General features: G+C 47.4%; 1 protein-coding gene across 4 annotated transcripts in view; it reads right to left on the bottom strand.

Annotated features, from left to right (window-relative positions):
- Nucleotides 1-323: 323 nt before the first annotated feature.
- The window catches only part of LOC113889353 (zinc finger protein 75D-like), a 31,760-nt gene continuing 11,920 nt past the window's right edge, over nt 324-20,163 (bottom strand). The window contains exons 1-7 of one of the 4 annotated variants that reach the window (XM_027536035.1): nt 12,268-12,557; nt 9,752-10,275; nt 8,385-8,574; nt 7,596-7,687; nt 7,140-7,266; nt 3,447-3,815; nt 324-512 (exon numbers count right to left, since the gene is read on the bottom strand). In XM_027536035.1, the coding sequence (XP_027391836.1) occupies nt 3,589-3,815; nt 7,140-7,266; nt 7,596-7,687; nt 8,385-8,574; nt 9,752-10,198 (1,083 nt within the window). In that variant the 5' untranslated portion in view covers nt 10,199-10,275; nt 12,268-12,557 and the 3' untranslated portion in view covers nt 324-512; nt 3,447-3,588. Of the gene's footprint in view, nt 2,623-3,446; nt 3,816-7,139; nt 7,267-7,595; nt 7,688-8,384; nt 8,575-9,751; nt 10,276-12,267; nt 12,558-20,163 lie in introns of those variants that run through there. The other 3 variants (XM_027536033.1, XM_027536034.1, XM_027536032.1) reach the window with 3 other exon arrangements.

Below are 20,163 nucleotides of genomic sequence, written 5' to 3'. Positions count from 1 at the left end.
ATTAAATATTATGCACACTGAGGTTTTTTATAGACTATTTGCCAGAAGAATGAGTTCCTAACAATTTCAATGTTCTTAAAAGATGTTAAAATCATGAATGGGTATTGAATTTCACCAAATCCATGTTTTAAATCTTTTGGAATGATTATGTATTACCCCTTTGTTCTCTTAATATGAAGTATAACATTCACTGGTTTCCTGCCATGACCCCACCCAATTATAGCCCTCAGGATGCTCCCCTCCCCCAGCGTCTGGCCACCAGAGTCGGGTGAGCTCACCAACAGACCCTCTCCTCCAAGGGGGCACCACACCAGAAACAAGAGGCCTCCGTGGTTTTTTTTATTGAACTCAAATGATTTTTTTTTATTAACTTAGATAGACACAAGATTTGACAACACTGAAAACAAGAACATTTCTCTGACCAGACTGCGCTGACTGGTGGAGAGTTCATCACACACAGAAAAGGGAAAGCTGTCTTATTCAAGTCGGTGATGGCGTAGAACCTCCACTGCCTGAAAAAGAGATTGCAAATAAATAAAGTACACAGAGAGGAGAGCAGCAGAGGCCTAGTGAGGAGATGAGGAAGAGGTGGGAGAGCAGCAGCAGCAGCAAACTACTCAAGATCAAAATAGTAAGAAAAATAGTGGCAGGAGCACGTGCTGAGGACGTGTCCCCGCCCCTCCCACAGCCAATACCTTTGGGGGCGGACAGCCCCAGCCAGAGCCCCATGGGGAGGGGGGATTCTCTGCAGGTGATGATGGGTCTCTAAGCCCGGGGCCCCTGAATCTCCAAAATACTTTCTCCACTTTGGGAAGCGGCCTCCCAGGGCCCAGGCAGCTCCAACAGAGCTGGGAGCCTGGGGAGGACAGGATGCCCATCCCCCAGAGCACACCCACTGAACAGCTCAGCACCGTCTGCAACGCACAGCCACTCATGTGTGCATAAACACTCACACACACGCATTCACACATGCACACTGACATGTATATTCACACTCTCACACCCGTACCTTCACACACACACATCCGTGCATTCATCTGCACTCATACCCATACACTCATCCACATACACCCACACACACATCCCCACGCTCACACACTCAAGCCCTCATGCATGAACATGCAAATTCACACACACATCCCCACACTCACACATGCACTCAACATGCACACTCACACACCCACACACAGGCACGCACATATTAAGTAAAGACCCTCCCTAGTGCCCTCCCCAGGTCCTCTCAGGCTGGCCCAGGAAGGGGCTGCAGCTGGGCATCCAGTCACCCGGAGGATGAGATCCAAACGTGAAAAGGACATATTTATGCATCAGCCCCAAGGAGGCCCCTGGTCCTCCGCTCCTCTCCTCCCCTGCAGCCCATGTCACAGTCTCTCAGAACTCCAGGGATGCAGTCCAAAGGCTGGCAGTCTCCCGGAAGTGGTCCTGGAGGGACACAGTTGGGGTGGAGGAGGGGCCACCAGGACCAGGGGTTTCCAGGCAACTTGGCACAAGGGAGGAAGCCATCAGCGCCCTTCCGTCTGCGGGAATCTGCGGGGCGCATGTGGTAGCCTGGGTGCAGCCTCAGGCCTCAGGGTGAGGCAGGCAGAGCTCTTCAGCCGGGCCCTGGGTGGCTGAGAAGGGCACATGGTGTGAGGCTCAGCCCCTCTGTCCCAGGGGCAACCAGGCTGCTGTGGTTCTTAGTCCCAGCAACTGAGGACCAGGACCGCAAGCAATCAGTGAGGGGGCAGATGTGGATATGGGATGGGGGTGAGGGCCAGGGCCTCTCCCAGCTCCCCTCAGTGCCGCTCCTGGTGCACCAGTCAGCAGCACAGCCAGGACCGCTGCAGGCCCATCCAGAGCAGATGCTCCTGTGTGATCCTAGCAGGAGGGGCAGCCTGGAGACAGAGACATGGGGTCATGTGTGGGTCTCAGCTCCACCCCACCCACTTGTATCCCTTCCCTCCTATTACACTCGGCCCCAGGAGCCAGCCGACACCCCCACCCAAACTGAGAGGCCTGTGGCACTCAACACCAAGGAACCCCTGGTTAAGCCTTGCATGGGGCTTGGGTTGGGGTGGGGAGGTTTGTGTGTAAGGACCTTGCTCCCCAAGGGGGTTCTGGGACTCATCTCTCCTGTGACCGTATCAGCTCAGACTGTCCCCCAGTTCTTGCCTGTGACTTGCTCTCACCTTCCCTGCCACGGGCCTCTCTCTCTCTCTAGATCTCTTGGGAGCCTGTGCTCCCCTCCCCCATCCCACTGTGCCAGGTCTCCCAGAGACTGGGGGGCAGGTAGGCAGTGCAGACCCAGAGGCAGGTTCAGCTCCCCCACTTCTGATCTATGTCACAAGGGCAAATGTCTCCCTTCCCAGAGCCCAGCAGGTGGGGAGAACCTGCTCCACCAGAGTGTCTCTAGCTCCATCCTTCCTTCCCCATGCCAGTACTGGATCACCAGGCCACCCCTTCCCTCGGGCTCTCCACCTGGAAGGCCCTGCCTCTCTTCGAGGGGTCAGGCAATTTTCTCGGGTGCTCCCCAGGCAACTCTAGGGTCAGGGGTGCCCCAGGCAGGGATTTGACTCTCTGGACAAGACCACGGAAGGGGCGGTTCACCTTCTATAAAACCAGTTCCTGCAAGAAAAACATGGGGACTTGAGAGTTGCCTCTTCACCCAGAGATGTCCCCGTCTCCCCAGTTGTTGCCTACCCTACAAGCCTCTTTTCCATCTGCTCTCCCACCCCGGCCTGACAGCTGCCCGCCACTCAAGGAGACCCCCACTTTCCCAAATCCTTTGGGACACAGGGGCTGCTGGAGGCTGTCCAGGACTGGAGCAGCGCATTCTGTGGCACCAGGAGGGCACTGGTAGGAGGTGGAGGGAGCGTGGCTGAGATGGGGCAGGGCTGGGAGGAACACGTATTTCCCTCTCTTCCCTGTCCCCTGATGCAAAGCTTTGGAGGGTGGCGAGGAGCAAGAGAGACAGCGGGAGCAGGCAGAGAGCAGTCCCACAGACCCGCCAGGAGGAAGTCTTGTGAAGGGCTGAGAAAGTGACAGACCTGGGCTTGGGCCAAGAACACAACCATCCGTCCAGGCTGCCTCTCGAGGGGTGGAGGACAAGGGGGCCAGCATCCGCTCTCTTCTAGGGCTTTCTCAGGGCCTCTCCAGGGCCATTTCCCTCCATTCCCCCGTGTTCAGGTGACACTACCGGGGCCATGGGCCGAGGTGATGGGCTGACCCTCCGAGATGCCCAGGAAGCTGCCTCTCATCCCCAAGTTGGAAATATGACAAGGTTGTCCAGAGGGCCTGTGTGCACCCTGCCTTGCCTGCTCTTGGCTTGGCAGCTTTCCAGGCTGGCTTCCACGGGTCTCTTCCTCCCCCAAGCCCCCCAGGGGCTGGATATGTAGATGCCATGGCAACAGCCTCCCTCCAGCCCGCAAGTCCAACCTCTGGTCTCCTACCTTTTCGGTCAGGGTCAATCATTCATGTTTCTAATGAAAAATTTCTTCCTTCTGCTCCCTCCTTAGGCTAAAGTGAAACAACAGGTTGGCTGCACTCAGATAATTTCCTTGAGTTTCATGGAAAGGGCCCGTTTTGAGAGTTTCAGTGCAGTTTGTCACCAGGCACGAAGTGGCTGGCGAGAGCTGGGGCTTCGGGACTGCGAGGTCGTTTCCGTACCCTGCATGTATCACCGTGATTTTCATTGCCCACTGTTGTCTCAGCATCTTTCATTGTGGCCTTTCCTAATACTTCGCATCCTGATGGTTGTATCTCTAATGTAGGAAGAGATACAGGTGGGTCATTTCCAGTGTCATTTGTGAGCTTTAACCCTGTTGGAATAAACAGAAGAATCAGCCATCTGTTTCCCAGAACAAGAAAACTGTCGGCATGGAAGAAAAATCAATGCTGACAGCTTTTTAAAAATACAGGAAACAAGGGATTTTTGGTCCAATCTGGACAAAATGGCACAGACCCATTTTTCCCTGGTCTTCCTTTCTGGGCACGACTACAAATCCATTTAAGAATGCAAGATACAATGAACAGAGAATTCTATAAAGTGGTAAGAGGAAGGCAAAATGGTTTGGGACTCCAGGACTGGAAGAGTAACACAGTAGGTATCTTACATCCCCACATCCAAAAATGTAGGCAACCCAGATCTCGTGTTTTCCAAATCTCAACCGAGCAACAGAAGGCTACCTGAATAGGCTCACTCCATCCGCAATCGGAAACGGGAAACCATCTGACAACATCAGAACTCCAATCGGAGACGTAAGATTGGTCATGCAGAACTAGCAAGATGGACCTAGCTAACCAGCCACTAGCAGCCGGCCCCAGGAAGCCTCTTCATCCCTATGGGTCAGAGATTCCCACTGAGAGACACTCTAGCCTAAGTAAAGATCTTCCTCATTCCTCACTCTCTGGCAGCATGAGCAGGAGCACATGGGAATCCCAGCAGTACCACATAAATCGAGAAGACCAAAATAACATAAAGGCTCTGAAAATTAAGCTGTCACTAGACACATATTCCACAAAGTAGAAAAGACCCAGTGTAGCCAAAATAGGTAAGTAGGTAACATTTTTTAAACGATGAAAGAAATCGAAGAAAACTTGAAAAACATACTGTGTTCACTGTTTGGAAAAATCAACACAGTAAAGAGATCATTCCTCCTCAAATTCACATGTAGTTTAATGTTATTTCTAGCAAAATTCCAAAAAAGTTTCTTATAGGTAAGCGTATTCTAAACTTTACATGGAAAGGGACAGGCCCTAGCATAGCTTAAAATAAAATTAATCTTGACAAAAGAATAAAGTGGGAAGAAAGACTCACACATAACTCGATGGAACAAAACAGATACACAAGTATGCCCAACTGATTTTGACCAAAGTGCAAAAGCAATTCAATGGAGGAAGGCCAGCCTTTTCAATAAACAAGGCTGAAGCAACTGGACCTACACAGGCAAAAAAACAAATGAGCTTCAATCTAAATTTCGTATCTTATATAGAATCTACTCAATATGAATCACAGACTTAAATGCAAACTTAAAAAACTTTTAGGAAAAACTTAGAAAATTTTAGGGATCTATGGCTTGCCCTGATAGCAAACATACAATCAGTAAAAAGAAAAGTGAAAAACTGGGCATCAAAATAAAAAACTTACTCTGTGGAAACCCATGGGAAGCGGATAAAAAGAAAAATATACAGACTTGGGGAAACTACTTGCAAACCATATACGCTAGAAAGCACTACAATCTATACAAGAACTCTCAAAATTCAACACTTAAAAAACAACCAAATGAAAACCATGGCAAAGGCCGTTCCACTGAAGATAATATAAAGATGGCAAATAAGCACATGAAAAACTACATATCATCAGCTATTAGCGAAATGCAAGTCCAAGCCACAATGAGATAACATTACATACTTAACAGAAAGCCAAAAAATTTTTAAGTGGTAATACTATTAAACAATGGCAAGAATGTGGACAAACGATCACATCCATTGCTGGCTAGGAAGGTCAAATGATGCAGCCACTCTGAAAACCAGTTTAGCATTCAACATCTGATTACCATATGAAACGGCAATTTCACTCCTTCACTCTCTATCCCAGAGAAACGCAAACTTACCATCTCTACACAAAATTCTGTACAGGAATGTTCATGGCAGCTTTATTCACAATAGCCCAAGACTGAAGACAGCAAAAATATCTTTCAATGGTTTATCAATATTACAGAACACTTCTCAGCAGTAAAAATGAATGAACTACTGATACACACAATAACTTAGATGAATTTCCAGGGAATTATTGTGAAGGAGAAAAGTTAATCTCCCAAAGCTGTATTTTTGAAATGACAAAATTTTTAAAAACTGTAAGCAGATCAGTGGTTGGCACAGGTTGGTGACGAGGTAGGGTGTGGGAGGGAAGGGTGTGTTGTTGTATTGATAAAAGGGCAACAGGAAGGATCCTTGTGGTAATGGATCTGCATTGGGGTGGTGAATATACAAACCTCCACGTGATCAAATCTTATATAACTAAATACATACACACCCACCAATGAATACAAGAAAAATGAAAATATGAATAAGGTCAGTGGACTGTACCCACTTTATTATCCTGGTTGTGACATCATGTACGTTTGCAAAAGTTATCACTGAGGAAAATGGGTAAAGTGTATATGGGTTCTTTGTGTTACATTTTAAATATGCATGTGAATCTACAAGTCAGTCAATAAAGAGGTTAATTTTTAAGAATATAGAGGAACAAAATCTTAAAATTGTTAAGCCTTTATAAAGGCTCCTATTAAGGAATTTTCTCCTCTTCCTATATGTACGTTTACCTCAAAGAGACTCTCGAAGAATGTCCTCGAACTCTTAGGGACGTTGGGTCTATGGTTCTTGCCCTTGTGCTAAACAGATCACTTTAAGTTTAGGGTGCAATGATAACACTCTGAGAATAAAACTTGGAGGTCATGGACTGCCATCTAAATTCCAGACTATTTTCAGAAAAAGTGAATAACTCTCTATACTTTTATTTACTCTAAACATTTAAATGGGCAGAATCTTAAACTCAGTATCTTCTTTATATTCTACCGTGGCTGTGGCTGGATGTGCAATGAGGAAGCTAGGACCTAACCCTAAGGACACACGGAAACGTCGTGGGACAGGAGTCCTGTGGTATTCCAGCAGACCTGGTTAGAGATGAGGCGGCGGAGACCAGGATGGTAAGAGCAGAAGAGGTTGAGACATGGTTGTATTCAGGAGCTCTTTTGAAGACAGAGTTAAGAGTACTTGCTCCCTGATTGGCTGGGGGGTAGGGAATAACCAAAGGACTGGAAAAAAGGATAACTGAGAGTTTTGGGGCCTGAACAACTGGGTAAACTGTGCTTTCTACGGACATGGAAAAGATCTGGCAAGAGTGGGCTTGCAGGGTAGGGCAAGAGTATGATAGATCAAGCAGTCTACTTAGGAGAAAGATGTGTATCTGTAAAAAGCTCTCCAGGTGATCTGGATCTGCCTTCCCTCTCCCCTCACACCATCAAGCTGAGAACCAACCCACTGCTGGGACACTGGGACACTCTCACAGGTGTGCATTTTCCACGAACTGAGGATGTAACAGATTGCTCAATTGCTGTACAAAGGAAAGGAAGACTCTTTACCTAGAAAGGTGACATCCTCATAGAGTTCTCCCATTACATCAAAGTAGAGGGTTTTCTGTTCAGGGGTCATTATTCTCCATTCTTCCTCGGAAAAATACAAGGCCACATCTTCAAATGTCAATGGACTCTAGAGAAGAGAGTAAGCTGTAGTTCAGTACTCGCTACAACAGAAGCCGTCCTATCACTCATTTCTGAATTACATGGGAGGCCAGTTACCAAAAACGTTAAGAGAAGATTCAAGGGAAAAGGAGTGAGAGAACAGGAAAGGTGCCCAAGAGATCAGTACACGGCTTGGGAGGTGCCCAATCCCACAGCGCCAATCCTAGTTGTCTAGGGAACACCCGGGGCTAATGTGCCTCAGAACATCTGCTGTGTAAGGCAGGATCATGGGCAGCAGAGAAAAGCAGACAAGGCCACATTCAGGCTGCCTGAAAATGCTTGTAAAGTACAGCTCACCTGGGACTTAGGCAAGGTGAGCTTAGATGCCAACTTGCAGCTTGGGGTGCTTTTCTCCTCAGAAAAGGTTGGACTCTCTTCAGCAGGCACAGCTGTGGGGAAGGAGCCAGAAAAAAGAATATATTTTCTGTTTATGAATACCCCAAACCAACTTCTACAGTTTAGGACTCCCTCAGTAAAGACAGCTCACCTTCACGTGTGTGTGTGCACACGCGAGCTCACACATCTGCACCACAAGTGGCCTTCTCATAAATTAGAACCAAAAAGCCACCACTCCATAGAACTGGTTCCCAGTTTTCATTAAATGAAAGGAAATCCACTGCTTTTCCTCTCATTAAAGAAAATGTTCACTGAACTAGGCAAGCATTAGAGGTGTTTGAAAATTAAAACCTTGGTGGGAAACATGGGAGATTTCTTTTATCACTTTTTTCCTGGTGTACAATTCTCTTCCCATTCTGCCACTGACAGCCCATTTCTGATCCCAATTTCTCCTCTAACTTCTAATGGTGAGATGACCCACCCCGCCTTGTCCTTGCTCTACCTTCTTCTCCCCTCTCAAATTTCTATAGAGAAAGGTCCACATTGTGAATACCAGGGTTCTGTGGTTTGGATGCTTCTGTACCCCAGAATGGCCTTCACCTTCACCCACCACGGACCTACTGTACTCCCACTAGACAGTCATCCTAACTGAAAGCATGACTGGGCACCTGGAAAATTCCCATGGAATGCTCCCTGAACCAATTACTATCACAGCTCCCAGGAGAAGATAATGATGATGAAACTCCTCACCTCCTTCATCCACAGGCTGGCTTTCTTTGTGAGTATTCCAGCGCGGCTCCTGCAGTACCTGGTATATATTCGAACTTTCTCCCTGGAACACACCCATTGGTTGGGGCTCTGCTGGCTTCCACTTAAAGCCTGGGGCCACTGCTGTTCCTCCCAAGAGCGCTGTGTCATTTCCCAGTTGGTGGGTTGTGACCTAAAAATAACCCCCATCCTCATTAGAAAAGAGCTTTTGGTTTTGGGGTGGTGATGGAAGAACAAACAAGAGTAGAGTCCAGGTTTGGGGAGTGTGTAAGGAAATTTTTAAAAATGAAGAGATATTGCGCCATGATTTTCTCACAAGGAACTGTACACATGATCTGGGAAAATCAGATTAAAATGAGAGAAGCTATGACTTGCTTGCCTCCACACCTCCTTGGACAGCCACAGCTCAGGCCAAGAGCAGGGTAGGGGTAGGCTGCCTGTTCTCTCACTGCCTCCAATCTCTTGCTTTCTAGACTTGGATCCTTGATTTAGTGGACTTTTATTTTCTAGTTTCCTCTAAAGAATAAGAAAATGAATAAAAGAGAGTTTTCTGTCAGTTGGATTTTCCAATCCTCCCACGTCCAGGGAACAATTTCATGGACAAAGGGGATGCAGCGGAGGAAAAAATGGGGGAAGAGCTGGATTCAACTTTCCGCCATACACTTCAGGTGTATAAGACACTTGTGCTCCTCAAGGCGGGGCTCTCAAGGAGAAGTAGGCTGCCATCTCCCCAGGGCAGACCTGGTTACCTACTCACCAGCAAAGCCAAGGCAAAGCATGAAGGCAGGCCACGGAGACGCTTTTATCCTGGCCCTGCGATGTGTGTTCCCAGCCCAGAGAGCACCACGCCTCAGCATTCTGATTTTCTCCATTTTACTGTGAGCTTATATCTTGTTTCTGATCCTTTTTCCCCTTTTCTCTTTCCATTTCTTCTCTTTCTTTGCAGTCTCCCCAGAAAGGTTTGATTTATACTTTGGCTGCTACACTCTCCTGCCTTTGACCTTTAAAACCCTGCATTTGGAGGTTTTTTCCTCCCTTCCTAGCATTTTCTTGCCTTTTATTTCTTGGCTGCTAAGTCCTGTCTCCTTGGCCATGCTAGGCCAGGCCCACCACCTTCAATTCACCCTGGCCCTAAAGAGGGCAAAGTGCATTTCTTTTTCTAAGGCCAGGAAAAGACTCTCAGGAACTCCCCAACCTGAGAAGCTGTCAGTGCAAGCCTGTGATTTCAGATTGCACTTAGTTATTCTAAAGGAACAACAGAAGAGTGACTTAATCCATCTCATTCTCCAATTATTGACCCCTCTTTCACCCTCTTTCACAGTGTACATATAAGGAATCTTTCTGCTCACCTCATTGCTTATTCCACCACATTCTCTGTGAAAGCGGTCTACCAGGGCCACAGCCTCTTTGACGTTCTGTGGATGATACTTCTGCACCCAGTTCTGGATATGACTGGGCAGAACGTCCAGGAACTGCTCCAGCACCAGCAACTCCAAGATTTGCTCTTTTGAGTGGATCTCTGGCCTCAGCCACTGAGAGCATAATTCCTGCAGGTGGCTGACAGCCTCATACGGTCCAGGTGTGTCATGGTAACAGAAGCTCCGGAAGTGCTGGCGAGCACTCTCAGGATGAAGACTGCCCATCTGTGGGCTGGATTTCTTACTCTTATTGGAACTCTCTTTCACAGACCTCTTAGTCCCCTGTAAAACCTCCACATGTGGGTACAAGCATGCAGGCGCCTTCACAGGGCTCATCATTATTTGCTCTGGGAACAGCTTTTCTTCTATTTGTGACATCCTCCTGGGCCACCTGATAACTGAGGCCTTGTCAGCTTTGGTACAAAACCAATGAGTGGATCTTCTCCCCAAGGGCACTGAGAGAGGGGAGGGAAAAAAAAGTACACGTCAAGAAGAAAGCCACATGACGCACATTTACTTACTTATCAGAGAAGAAGAACAGAAAGTTATCAGAAAAGGAGGAAGAGAAAGTAACCGTTCTGCCTCCTCTTTAAAATTAACTGCCACTCGTGAAGGCTCAAGACTCAGGACATGTTTTCAACCTTTCCTCTGTTACCCAACTTTGAAACAAATATACAACTCTGGAAAGACAAATGTTAGTTCATCACGTTTTCTTTAAGGTTGAGGAAGAAAAAACTTACACGCATTTGCTAAAAGGAGCTTTGATGTTATCCAATACTTAATCTGTGCACTTCCTGTCCCACCTTTAAAAACGGGGGTATTTGACTTTCTCTACATTTTAATAGATCATTCCAGTTTCTTATCCTCAGTGAGATGAGGGACAAATGCTCTGTCCCTTCACCTTTTATGCAGAATGATTCCTTTGCTCCATAGAACATCTAGATTCTCTTTCACATCATATTAATACTTGAAGTGAAACTGAGACACCAGATCAGAAAAAAATAGAGAAAAAGTAACCTTATTCCTTTCAGCAAGTTTCCCCCTCTAAGCTATTAGATGCCATTAACACTGCTTCTTTGGGACCTCCTGGGAACACATATGAATGTCACTGTGCCCCTTGTTCACAGAAGGCAATGGCACCCCACTCCAGTACTCTTGCCTGGAGAATCCCAGGGAGGGGGGAGCCTGGTGGGCTGCCGTCCATGGGGTCCCACAGAGTCGGACACCACTCAAGCGACTTAGAAGCAGCAGCAGCAACAGCAGCAGCAGCCCCTTTCTACCTGTGTATGAAAATTTCTGCTCACTTTACTAGAAAAACTGACAGCTGGCTTTGTTTCCAAGATATCCAAACGTCACACTCTTAAACACACACACACACACACACACACACACACACACACGGAGAAACAGGGACGATAAAGGTTGTTCGGAAACAAGAAAGGTCCTAGAAAAGGTAACCCTTGTCTGGACTTGGTATTTCCTCAGGGTCATGAGAGGTTTTTAAACAAGGCTGACGATGGCCTTGAGAGTCTCATTTTCTCAGAGGTGACCCAAGAGAAACGACAACAAGGCTCTTTCAAGGAAGCCACAGGTGTTCAAAGAAATGGCTCGAGAGGTACAGGGACGCTGCCTGCGCTTCTCTGTCAGCACAAACTACTGTCTTGGAGGCGGAAATGACCTCTTGCTCGGAGCTTCCCTGCTAGTTCAGTTTGAGTAAAGAATCCGCCTGCAACGCAACGCAGGAGACCCCAGTTCGATTCCTAGACCGGGAAGAATTGCTGCAGAAGGGATAGGCCACCCACTCCAGTATTCTTGGCACTTCCCCTTTGTGGCTCAGGTGGTAAAGAACCCGCCCACAATGTGGGAGACCTAGGTTCGACCCCTGGGTTGGGAAGATCCCCTGGAGACGGGAAACGCTACAGTTTCCCCCAGTGTTCTGGCCTGGAGAATTCCACGGACTGCATTCGCAAAGAGTTGGACACAACTGCGCGACTTTCAAGTTCACCAGTAATATGGGCATAAGCCAGCAGAAACGGGCAAGTTTCGCTGGGTGCCCTGGTAGGCCTTTCCGCCCTATGGCCCACCTCCACCTTCTGGGTCCAAAGTACCAAAAGCTCTCCACGCACCAGCAGCCCCCGGAGTCTACTTCAGCAGCAACCCTGGGTTTTGTTTCCACACGGTGTCCAGAAGTTTGCTTCCGGAGGTTAGATATGACTGTAGGTGCCTGCCTGAGTACCGGCCTCCTCGAGAACAGGTATCGCCGGGTCTCAGACCCGCCCGCCGCCCGGCAAAGAAGCCACAGCGACATCGAGAAGGCCGCCCGCCCCGGCTAACTTCCGCCCTTCCCCCCACCCCCGCCGGCTCGTGAGGTATCTCTAAGGGTACGGCTCGGGATTTCTCGGCGCTCTCCTGACCAAACCCCCAAGGAAAATCAGCTTCTCGATTACCTCCACCCAGCTCTGGCTTCCGTGGACGCCAATTCCCTCTTCCTGGGCTCGGCTATCAAGTCACCACACCTCACGCCGTCGCGGGGAGGCAGGCAGGTGCGGGTTCCCGCGCCCCCGGGGGCGGTGCCGGGAAGGCGCGAGGCCCCGGGCGCGCGCGGACCTTGCGAGTTCAGTCTCCGGCGTGACCCCTCTAGCGCCTCGAGACCGTACCCCGGCTCGCCATTCTGGGGTCTCGTGCTGTGGGCCGGGCGCCCACCGGAAACGAAAGGACGGCTTCCGGTGGCTGCGTGATAGCCACGCCCATCACCCCCCCCCCTCCTCTGCCCCCCAAACCTGCGTAGGCGCGCACACGCGAGTCAGGAAGCGTCCCGCACGTCCGCCCCATCCTGGGGTCAGCCCCGGATGCAGAAAAAAAGGACAGTTCAGGTCACCGAGTCTCGGGCTCACGGGAGTCCTGGCGGCGACGCGAAGGAGGTTGTCTCCTGCGAGCGTCCGCGATCTCCGACCCCCCGCCCCCCCCCCCGACTTGCCGCGTGTCTTGCGTCCAGATTACTGCCGAATCGCGTTCCAACAGCCGGTGGCCTTTTCTACCGCGCAGTTCGCCTGGCTAGGACCCCCGTCTCCGAAAGTCATCACTAGGATTGTCCCGGGGACTCGAGTTAGGAGGCTTTTGGTCCTCCTGGCCAGACCCCTCGCTGGATCAGGAGCAGCAGTCCCTCATGTTTTTAAAATCCTTCTCTGGTTTGCAGGCACGTGCTTCCCAACTATTGTTGTTTATTCTTGTTGCTGCTGCTGCTGCTGCCGCCGCCGCCGCCGCCGCCACCGCCAAGTCGCTTGAGTCGTGTCCGACTCTGTGCGACCCCATGGACGGCAGCCCACCAGGCTCCCCCGGTCCCTGGGAGTCTCCAGGCAAGAACACTGGAGTGGGTTGCCATTTTCTTCTCCAATGCATGCAAGTGAAAAGTGAAAGTGAAGTCGCTCAGTCGTGTCCGACCCTCAGCGACCCCACGGACTGCAGCCTTCCAGGCTCCGCCGTCCATGGGATTTTCCAGGCAAGAGTACTGGAGTGGGGTGCCACGGCCTTCTCCGTTATTCTTGTTAGCTAGGTTTGAACCTCGTGGTGTCCCTTCCGTTTACATTTCGCTTTGACGTATAAAGAAATTCAGATACAGGACGCGGCGTCCGCAGAGTCACGTGGATTACAGGTGGCAGATTTTAGACCAATTGTAGGTCTCCTGTTGTCATACCCCATGCTTTTGCTACTGTATTAGGCGTCCCTGAAGGACAGGACTCTTGTTTCATCTTACACGTCCTGTAGTGCTTAGCATAGTTCTTTGGAGAAGGCATCTTGCTAAGAACCCGGATATCTCAGGTTGTCAGTGTCTCCAAATTTTCATCCTTTACCTAAGCATTGAGCCATTTGGCGGAGAAGGCTATGGCACCCCACTCCAGTACTCTTGCCTGGAGAATCCCATGGACGGAGGAGCCTGGTGGGCTGCCGTCCATGGGGTCCCAACAGAGTCGGACACGACTGAAGCGACTTAGCAGCAGCAGCAGCAGCAGCCCCTTTCTACCTGTGTATGAAAATTTCTGCTCACTTTACTAGAAAAACTGACAGCTGGCTTTGTTTCCAAGATATCCAAACGTCACACTCTTAAAACACACACACACACACACACACACACACACACACACACACACGGAGAAACAGGGACGATAAAGGTTGTTCGGAAACAAGAAAGGTCCTAGAAAAGGTAACCCTTGTCTGGACTTGGTATTTCCTCAGGGTCATGAGAGGTTTTTAAACAAGGCTGACGATGGCCTTGAGAGTCTCATTTTCTCAGAGGTGACCCAAGAGAAACGACAACAAGGCTCTTTCAAGGAAGCCACAGGTGTTCAAAGAAATGGCTCGAGAGGTACAGGGACGCTGCCTGCGCTTCTCTGTCAGCACAAACTACTGTCTTGGAGGCGGAAATGACCTCTTGCTCGGAGCTTCCCTGCTAGTTCAGTTTGAGTAAAGAATCCGCCTGCAACGCAACGCAGGAGACCCCAGTTCGATTCCTAGACCGGGAAGAATTGCTGCAGAAGGGATAGGCCACCCACTCCAGTATTCTTGGCACTTCCCCTTTGTGGCTCAGGTGGTAAAGAACCCGCCCACAATGTGGGAGACCTAGGTTCGACCCCTGGGTTGGGAAGATCCCCTGGAGACGGGAAACGCTACAGTTTCCCCCAGTGTTCTGGCCTGGAGAATTCCACGGACTGCATTCGCAAAGAGTTGGACACAACTGCGCGACTTTCAAGTTCGCCAGTAATATGGGCATAAGCCAGCAGAAACGGGCAAGTTTCGCTGGGTGCCCTGGTAGGCCTTTCCGCCCTATGGCCCACCTCCACCTTCTGGGTCCAAAGTACCAAAAGCTCTCCACGCACCAGCAGCCCCCGGAGTCTACTTCAGCAGCAACCCTGGGTTTTGTTTCCACACGGTGTCCAGAAGTTTGCTTCCGGAGGTTAGATATGACTGTAGGTGCCTGCCTGAGTACCGGCCTCCTCGAGAACAGGTATCGCCGGGTCTCAGACCCGCCCGCCGCCCGGCAAAGAAGCCACAGCGACATCGAGAAGGCCGCCCGCCCCGGCTAACTTCCGCCCTTCCCCCCACCCCCGCCGGCTCGTGAGGTATCTCTAAGGGTACGGCTTGGGATTTCTCGGCGCTCTATGTAAAATCTGTGTAAAAAGGATTTTCTTTCCTGTAAACACTTCAACTTTGAGTCACCCAAGGAATCAAGATGTGATCCTGAGCAGCAAACAACTTTAAAGGTGCACGGAAGAATACTGGAGTGGGTTGCCATGTCCTCTTCCAGTGGATCTTCTTGACCCAGGGATGGAACCCGTGTCTCTTACATCTCCTGCATTGGCAGATGGGTTCTTTACCACTAGTGAAAGCTTACCAGAAGGGGGGCTCAATTGGGGACTAGGTGAAGACCCCTGTTGGAATGCCTTTTTAGTGCCTAAGAGCAATTATATGGGCCTCCTCTTTGCTCCGGCGTCAAGGGAAACATTCCAAGTAGGAGCAACATCAGTTTGGTGACATCATAAGATCTGTATGGGGGCTATTACAGTGGCTGCAGTGGGGAGAGGGTAAATCCTTATGAGACTTACCATTCACATCAATTACCATCTTACCCAGACAGAACTGCATGCTCACTGGTTCCGGTTTTGTTCCCTGTGACTTCTGCACTGATGTTCTGCAGAACCGTGCTGGTCACCCTAACTTTGCCTCACTCTACCAGGAACTGCCCAACACCCCACAATATCTGAACATGTATTGTGGCTCTCATGTGGTAGGCAAAAGGATCACTTCACATAGGAAGGTGTCAGATTACCTACCACCTTTCTTACCTTAACCAGGGGAGAACTTCAATTCCGGCCTGGAGACCCCTCCCCCTGCCACCCACCACCTCTCATCAATGCCCAGATTACGGAGCCCAGAGTCCCACTCGGTATCTGGTGTGATGCACACCCAGAGCCATATCTTCATCAATCATGCTTGTAGTCATCACAAATAATAACATCTACAAGTGGGAGCTTTTTCAACATACATATCTTACTGAAAAACATAAGCATTTTACAAATGCTTCTGCCAGCTGAGTTTGTCTCCTCCAAAACACTTGGGAAAGGGCTTGCATGTATCTTTTCAAGCTAGCATTTTTCTTTTTCTTTTGTGATACGTACCCAGGAGTGGAATTGCTGGATCATATGGTAGCTCTATTTTTTTGTTTGTTTGTTTCTGAGGAACATCCATATTGTTTTCCATAGTGGCTGCACCAATTACATTTCCACCAGAGGTGTAGGAAGATTCATATTTCTTCACATTATTGTCAATACTTGTTACAGCTCTTCTTTTTCATAATGGCCATTCTAACAAGTGTGATGTGATATCACATTATCATTTTGATTTGCATTTCCCTGATGGTTAACAGCATAGTGCATCTTTTTTTTTCTATTTATTTTTAATTAAAAGATAATTGCTTTACAGAATTTTGTTGTTTTCAGTCAAACCTCAAAATGAATCAGCCATAGGTATATATATGTCCCTTACTTCTTGAACCTCCCTCTATCTCCCTCCCCATCCCATCCCTCTACTCTAGGTTGTGGGTCTCAAACAGAGACCCTGTTTGATTTCCCTGAAACATACTGCAAATTCCCACTGCCTATCTATTTTACATATGGTAATTTAAGTTTCCATGTTACTCTCTCCATACATTTCACCCTCTTCTCCCCTCTCCCTGTGTCCATTAGTCTGTTCTCTATGTCTGTTTCTCCACTGCTGTCCTGCAAATAAATTGTTTGTTACCATCGTTCTAGATTTCGGGTATATGCATTCAGTTCAATCACTCAGTCGTGTCCGACTGGTTCCCAGCCCATGGACTGCAGCATGCCAGGCTTCCCTGTCCATCACCAACTCCCGGAGTTTACTCAAATTCATGTCCATTGAGTCGGTGATGCCATCCAACCATCTCATCCTCTGTCATCCCCTTCTCCTCCCGCCTTCAGTCTTTCCCAGCATCAGGGTGTTTTCCAATGAGTCAGTTCTTTGCATCGGGTGGCCAAAGTATTGGAGTTTCAGCATCAGCATCAGTCAATGAATATTCAGGACTGAATTCCTTTAGGATTGACTGGTTAGATCTCCTTCCAGTCCAAGAGACTCTGAAGAGTCTCCTCCAACACCACAGTTCAAAAGCATCAATTCTTCAGCGCTCAGCTTTCTTTATAGTCCAACTCTCACATCCATACATGACTACTGGAAAAACCATAGCTTTGACTAGATGGACCTTTGTTGGCAAAGTAATGTCTCTGATTTTTAACATGCTGTCTAGGTTGGTCATAGCTTTTCTTCCATGGAGCAAGCGTCTTTTAATTTCATGGCTGCAATCACCATCTGCAGTGATTTTGGAGCCCAAGAAAATAAAGTCTGTCACTGTGTCCATTGTTTCCCCATCTATTTGCCATGAAGTGATGGGACCAGATGCCATGAGCTTAGTTTCCTGTATGTTGAGTTTTAAGCCAGCTTTTTCTTTCTCCTCTTTCACTTCTACCAAGAGGCTCTTTAGTTCTTCCTCACTCTCTGCCATAAAGGTGGTGTCATCTGCATATCTGAGGTTATTGAGATTTCTCCCAGCAATCTTGATTCCAGCTTGTACTTCATCCAGCCTGGCATTTCTCATGATGTATTCTGCATAGAAGTTAAATAAGCAGGGTGACAAATAGAGCCTTGACATGCTCCTTTCCTGCTTTGGAACCAGTCTATTGTTCCATGTACAGTTCTAACTGTTGCTTCTTGACCTTGACCTTCTTGATATATGCATTAGTGTACGACATTTATTTTTCTCTTTCTACTTACTTCACTCTGATAGGCTCTAGTTTCATCCACCTCATTAGAACGGACTCAAATGCATTCCTTTTATGGCTGAGTAATATTCCATTGTGTATATGTACCACAACTTCTTTATCCATTCATCTGTCAATGGACATCTAGGTTGCTTCCATGTTCTAGCTATTGTAAATAGTGCTGCAATGAACAGTGGAGTACATGTGTCTTTTTCAATTTTGGTTTCCTCAGGGTATATGCCTCTGAGTGGGATTGCTTGGTCATACGGTGGTTTTATTCCTGGTTTTTTAAGTAATCTCCATACCATCTTCCATAGTGGCTGTATCAATTTACATTCCCACCAACAGCACAGGAGGGTTCCTTTTTCTCCACGTTTATTGTTTGTAGACTTTTTGATGAGGGCCATTCTGACTAGTGTGAGGTGATATCTCATTGTAGTTTTGACTTGCATTTCTCTAATACTAAGTGATGTTGAGCATCTTCTCATGTACTTGTTAGCCATCTGTATGTCTTTGGAGAAATGTCTGTTTAGGTCTTCTCCCCACTTTTTGATTGGGTTGTTTGTTTTTCTGGTATTGAGTTGTATGAGCTGCTTATATATTTTGCAAATTAATCCTCTGTCAGTTGTTTCATTTGCTATTATTTTCTCCCATTCTGAAGGTTGTCTTTTCACCTTGTTTATAGTTTCCTTTGCTGTGCCAAAGCTTTTAAGTTTAATTAGGTCCCATTTGTTTACTCTTGTTTTTATTTCTATTACTCTAGGTGGTGGATCATAGAGGATCTTGCTTTGATTTATGTCATCCAGTGTTCTGCCTGTGTTTTCCTCTAAGAGTTTTATAGTTTCTGGTCTTACATGTATGTCTTTAATCCTTTTTGAGTTTATCTTTGTGTGTGGTGTTAGGAAGTGTTCTAATTTCATTCTGTACATGTAGCTGTCTAGTTTTCCCAGCACCACTTATTGAAGAGGCTATCTTTGCCCCATTGTATATTCTTACCTGCTTTGTCAAAAATAAGGTATGGATAGATGCATAAATTTATTTCTGGATCTTTTTCCATTGGTCTATATTTCTGTTTTTGTGCCAGTACCATGCTGTCTTGATGACTGTAGCTTTGTAGTATTATCTGAAGTCAGGAAGGGTGATTCCTCCAGCTCCATTCTTCTCTCCCAAGACCACTTTGGCTATTCGGGGTCTTTTGTGTTTCCAAATGAATTGTGAAATTTTTGTTCTAGTTCTGTGAAAAATGCCATTGGTAATTCGATAGGGATCACATTGAATCTGTATATTGCTTCTGGTAGTATAGTCATTTTCACAATATTGATTCTTCCTACCCAGGAACATGGAATATCTCTCCACCTGTTTTTTTAATCTTTGATTTCTTTCATCAGTGTCTTATAATTTTCTGTATACAGGATACAGTTCTTTTGTCTCCTTGGGTAGGTTTATTCCTATATATTTTATTCTTTTTGTTGCAATGGTGAATAGGATTCATTCCTTAATTTCTTTTCCTGATTTTTCATTGTTAGTGTATAGGGATGCAAGTGATTTCTGTGTATTGATTTTGTATCCTGCAACATTGCTAAATTCACTGATTATCTCTAGTAATTTTCTGATAGTATCTTTAAGGTTTTCTATGTATAGTATCATGTCATCTGCAAACAGTGAGAGCTTTACTTCTTCTTTTCCAGTCGGGATTCCTTTTATTTCTTTTTCTTCTCTGATTGCTGTAGCTAGGACTTCCAAAACTATGTTGAATAATAGTGGTGAGAGCATCTTTTAATGTACCTGTTGGCCATCTGGGCTTCCCTGGTGGCTCAGAAGTAAAGAATCTGCCTGCGATGTGAGAGACCTGGGTTTGATCCTTAGGATGGGATGATCCGCTGGAGAAGGGAATGGCAACCCACTCCAGTATTCTTGCCTGGAGAAGTCCATGGACAGAGAAGCCTGGCCAGCTACAGTCCATGGAGTCTGCAAAGAGTCAGACACAAGTGAGTGAGTAACACTGGTCATCTGTATGTCTTTGGGAAAATTTCTATTCGGATCCTCTGCCCAGTTTTAATGGCACTATTCACTTTTCTGCTCTTGAGTTGTATGAGGTTTTTACATATTCTATTTCTTCCTTCAGGTGATCTTCCCTACCCAGGGGTCAAATCTGGATCTCCTGAGTTGCAGGCAGATTCTTTACCATCTGAGCCACCAGGGAAGTTCCCATATTTTTTTTTGGATATTAGCCCCTTATCAGATACATGACATGCAAGTATTTTGACCCATTTAATAGTTGCCTTTTCATTTCATTGATGGTTTCCTTTGCTGGGCAGAGGCCTTTTAGTTTAATATAGCCCTGCTTGCTTATTTTTTGCTTTTGTTCCTTTGATTTTGGTGTCAGAACCTCCTGACTTCTTCTGTGACCATGCATAGGAGCATACCAATCACTCTAATTCTGCCTTACCTTAGCAGGGTCAGGAGATTTCCTTAAACATTCTTATAGTCCTCAAATATGTATGTGTGGCCTTT

Source organism: Bos indicus x Bos taurus, unplaced genomic scaffold (assembly GCF_003369695.1).
Source record: "Bos indicus x Bos taurus breed Angus x Brahman F1 hybrid unplaced genomic scaffold, Bos_hybrid_MaternalHap_v2.0 tig00011818_arrow_arrow_obj, whole genome shotgun sequence".
Lineage (NCBI taxonomy): Eukaryota > Metazoa > Chordata > Mammalia > Artiodactyla > Bovidae > Bos > Bos indicus x Bos taurus.
This window is presented reverse-complemented; position numbering and strand designations above follow the sequence as displayed.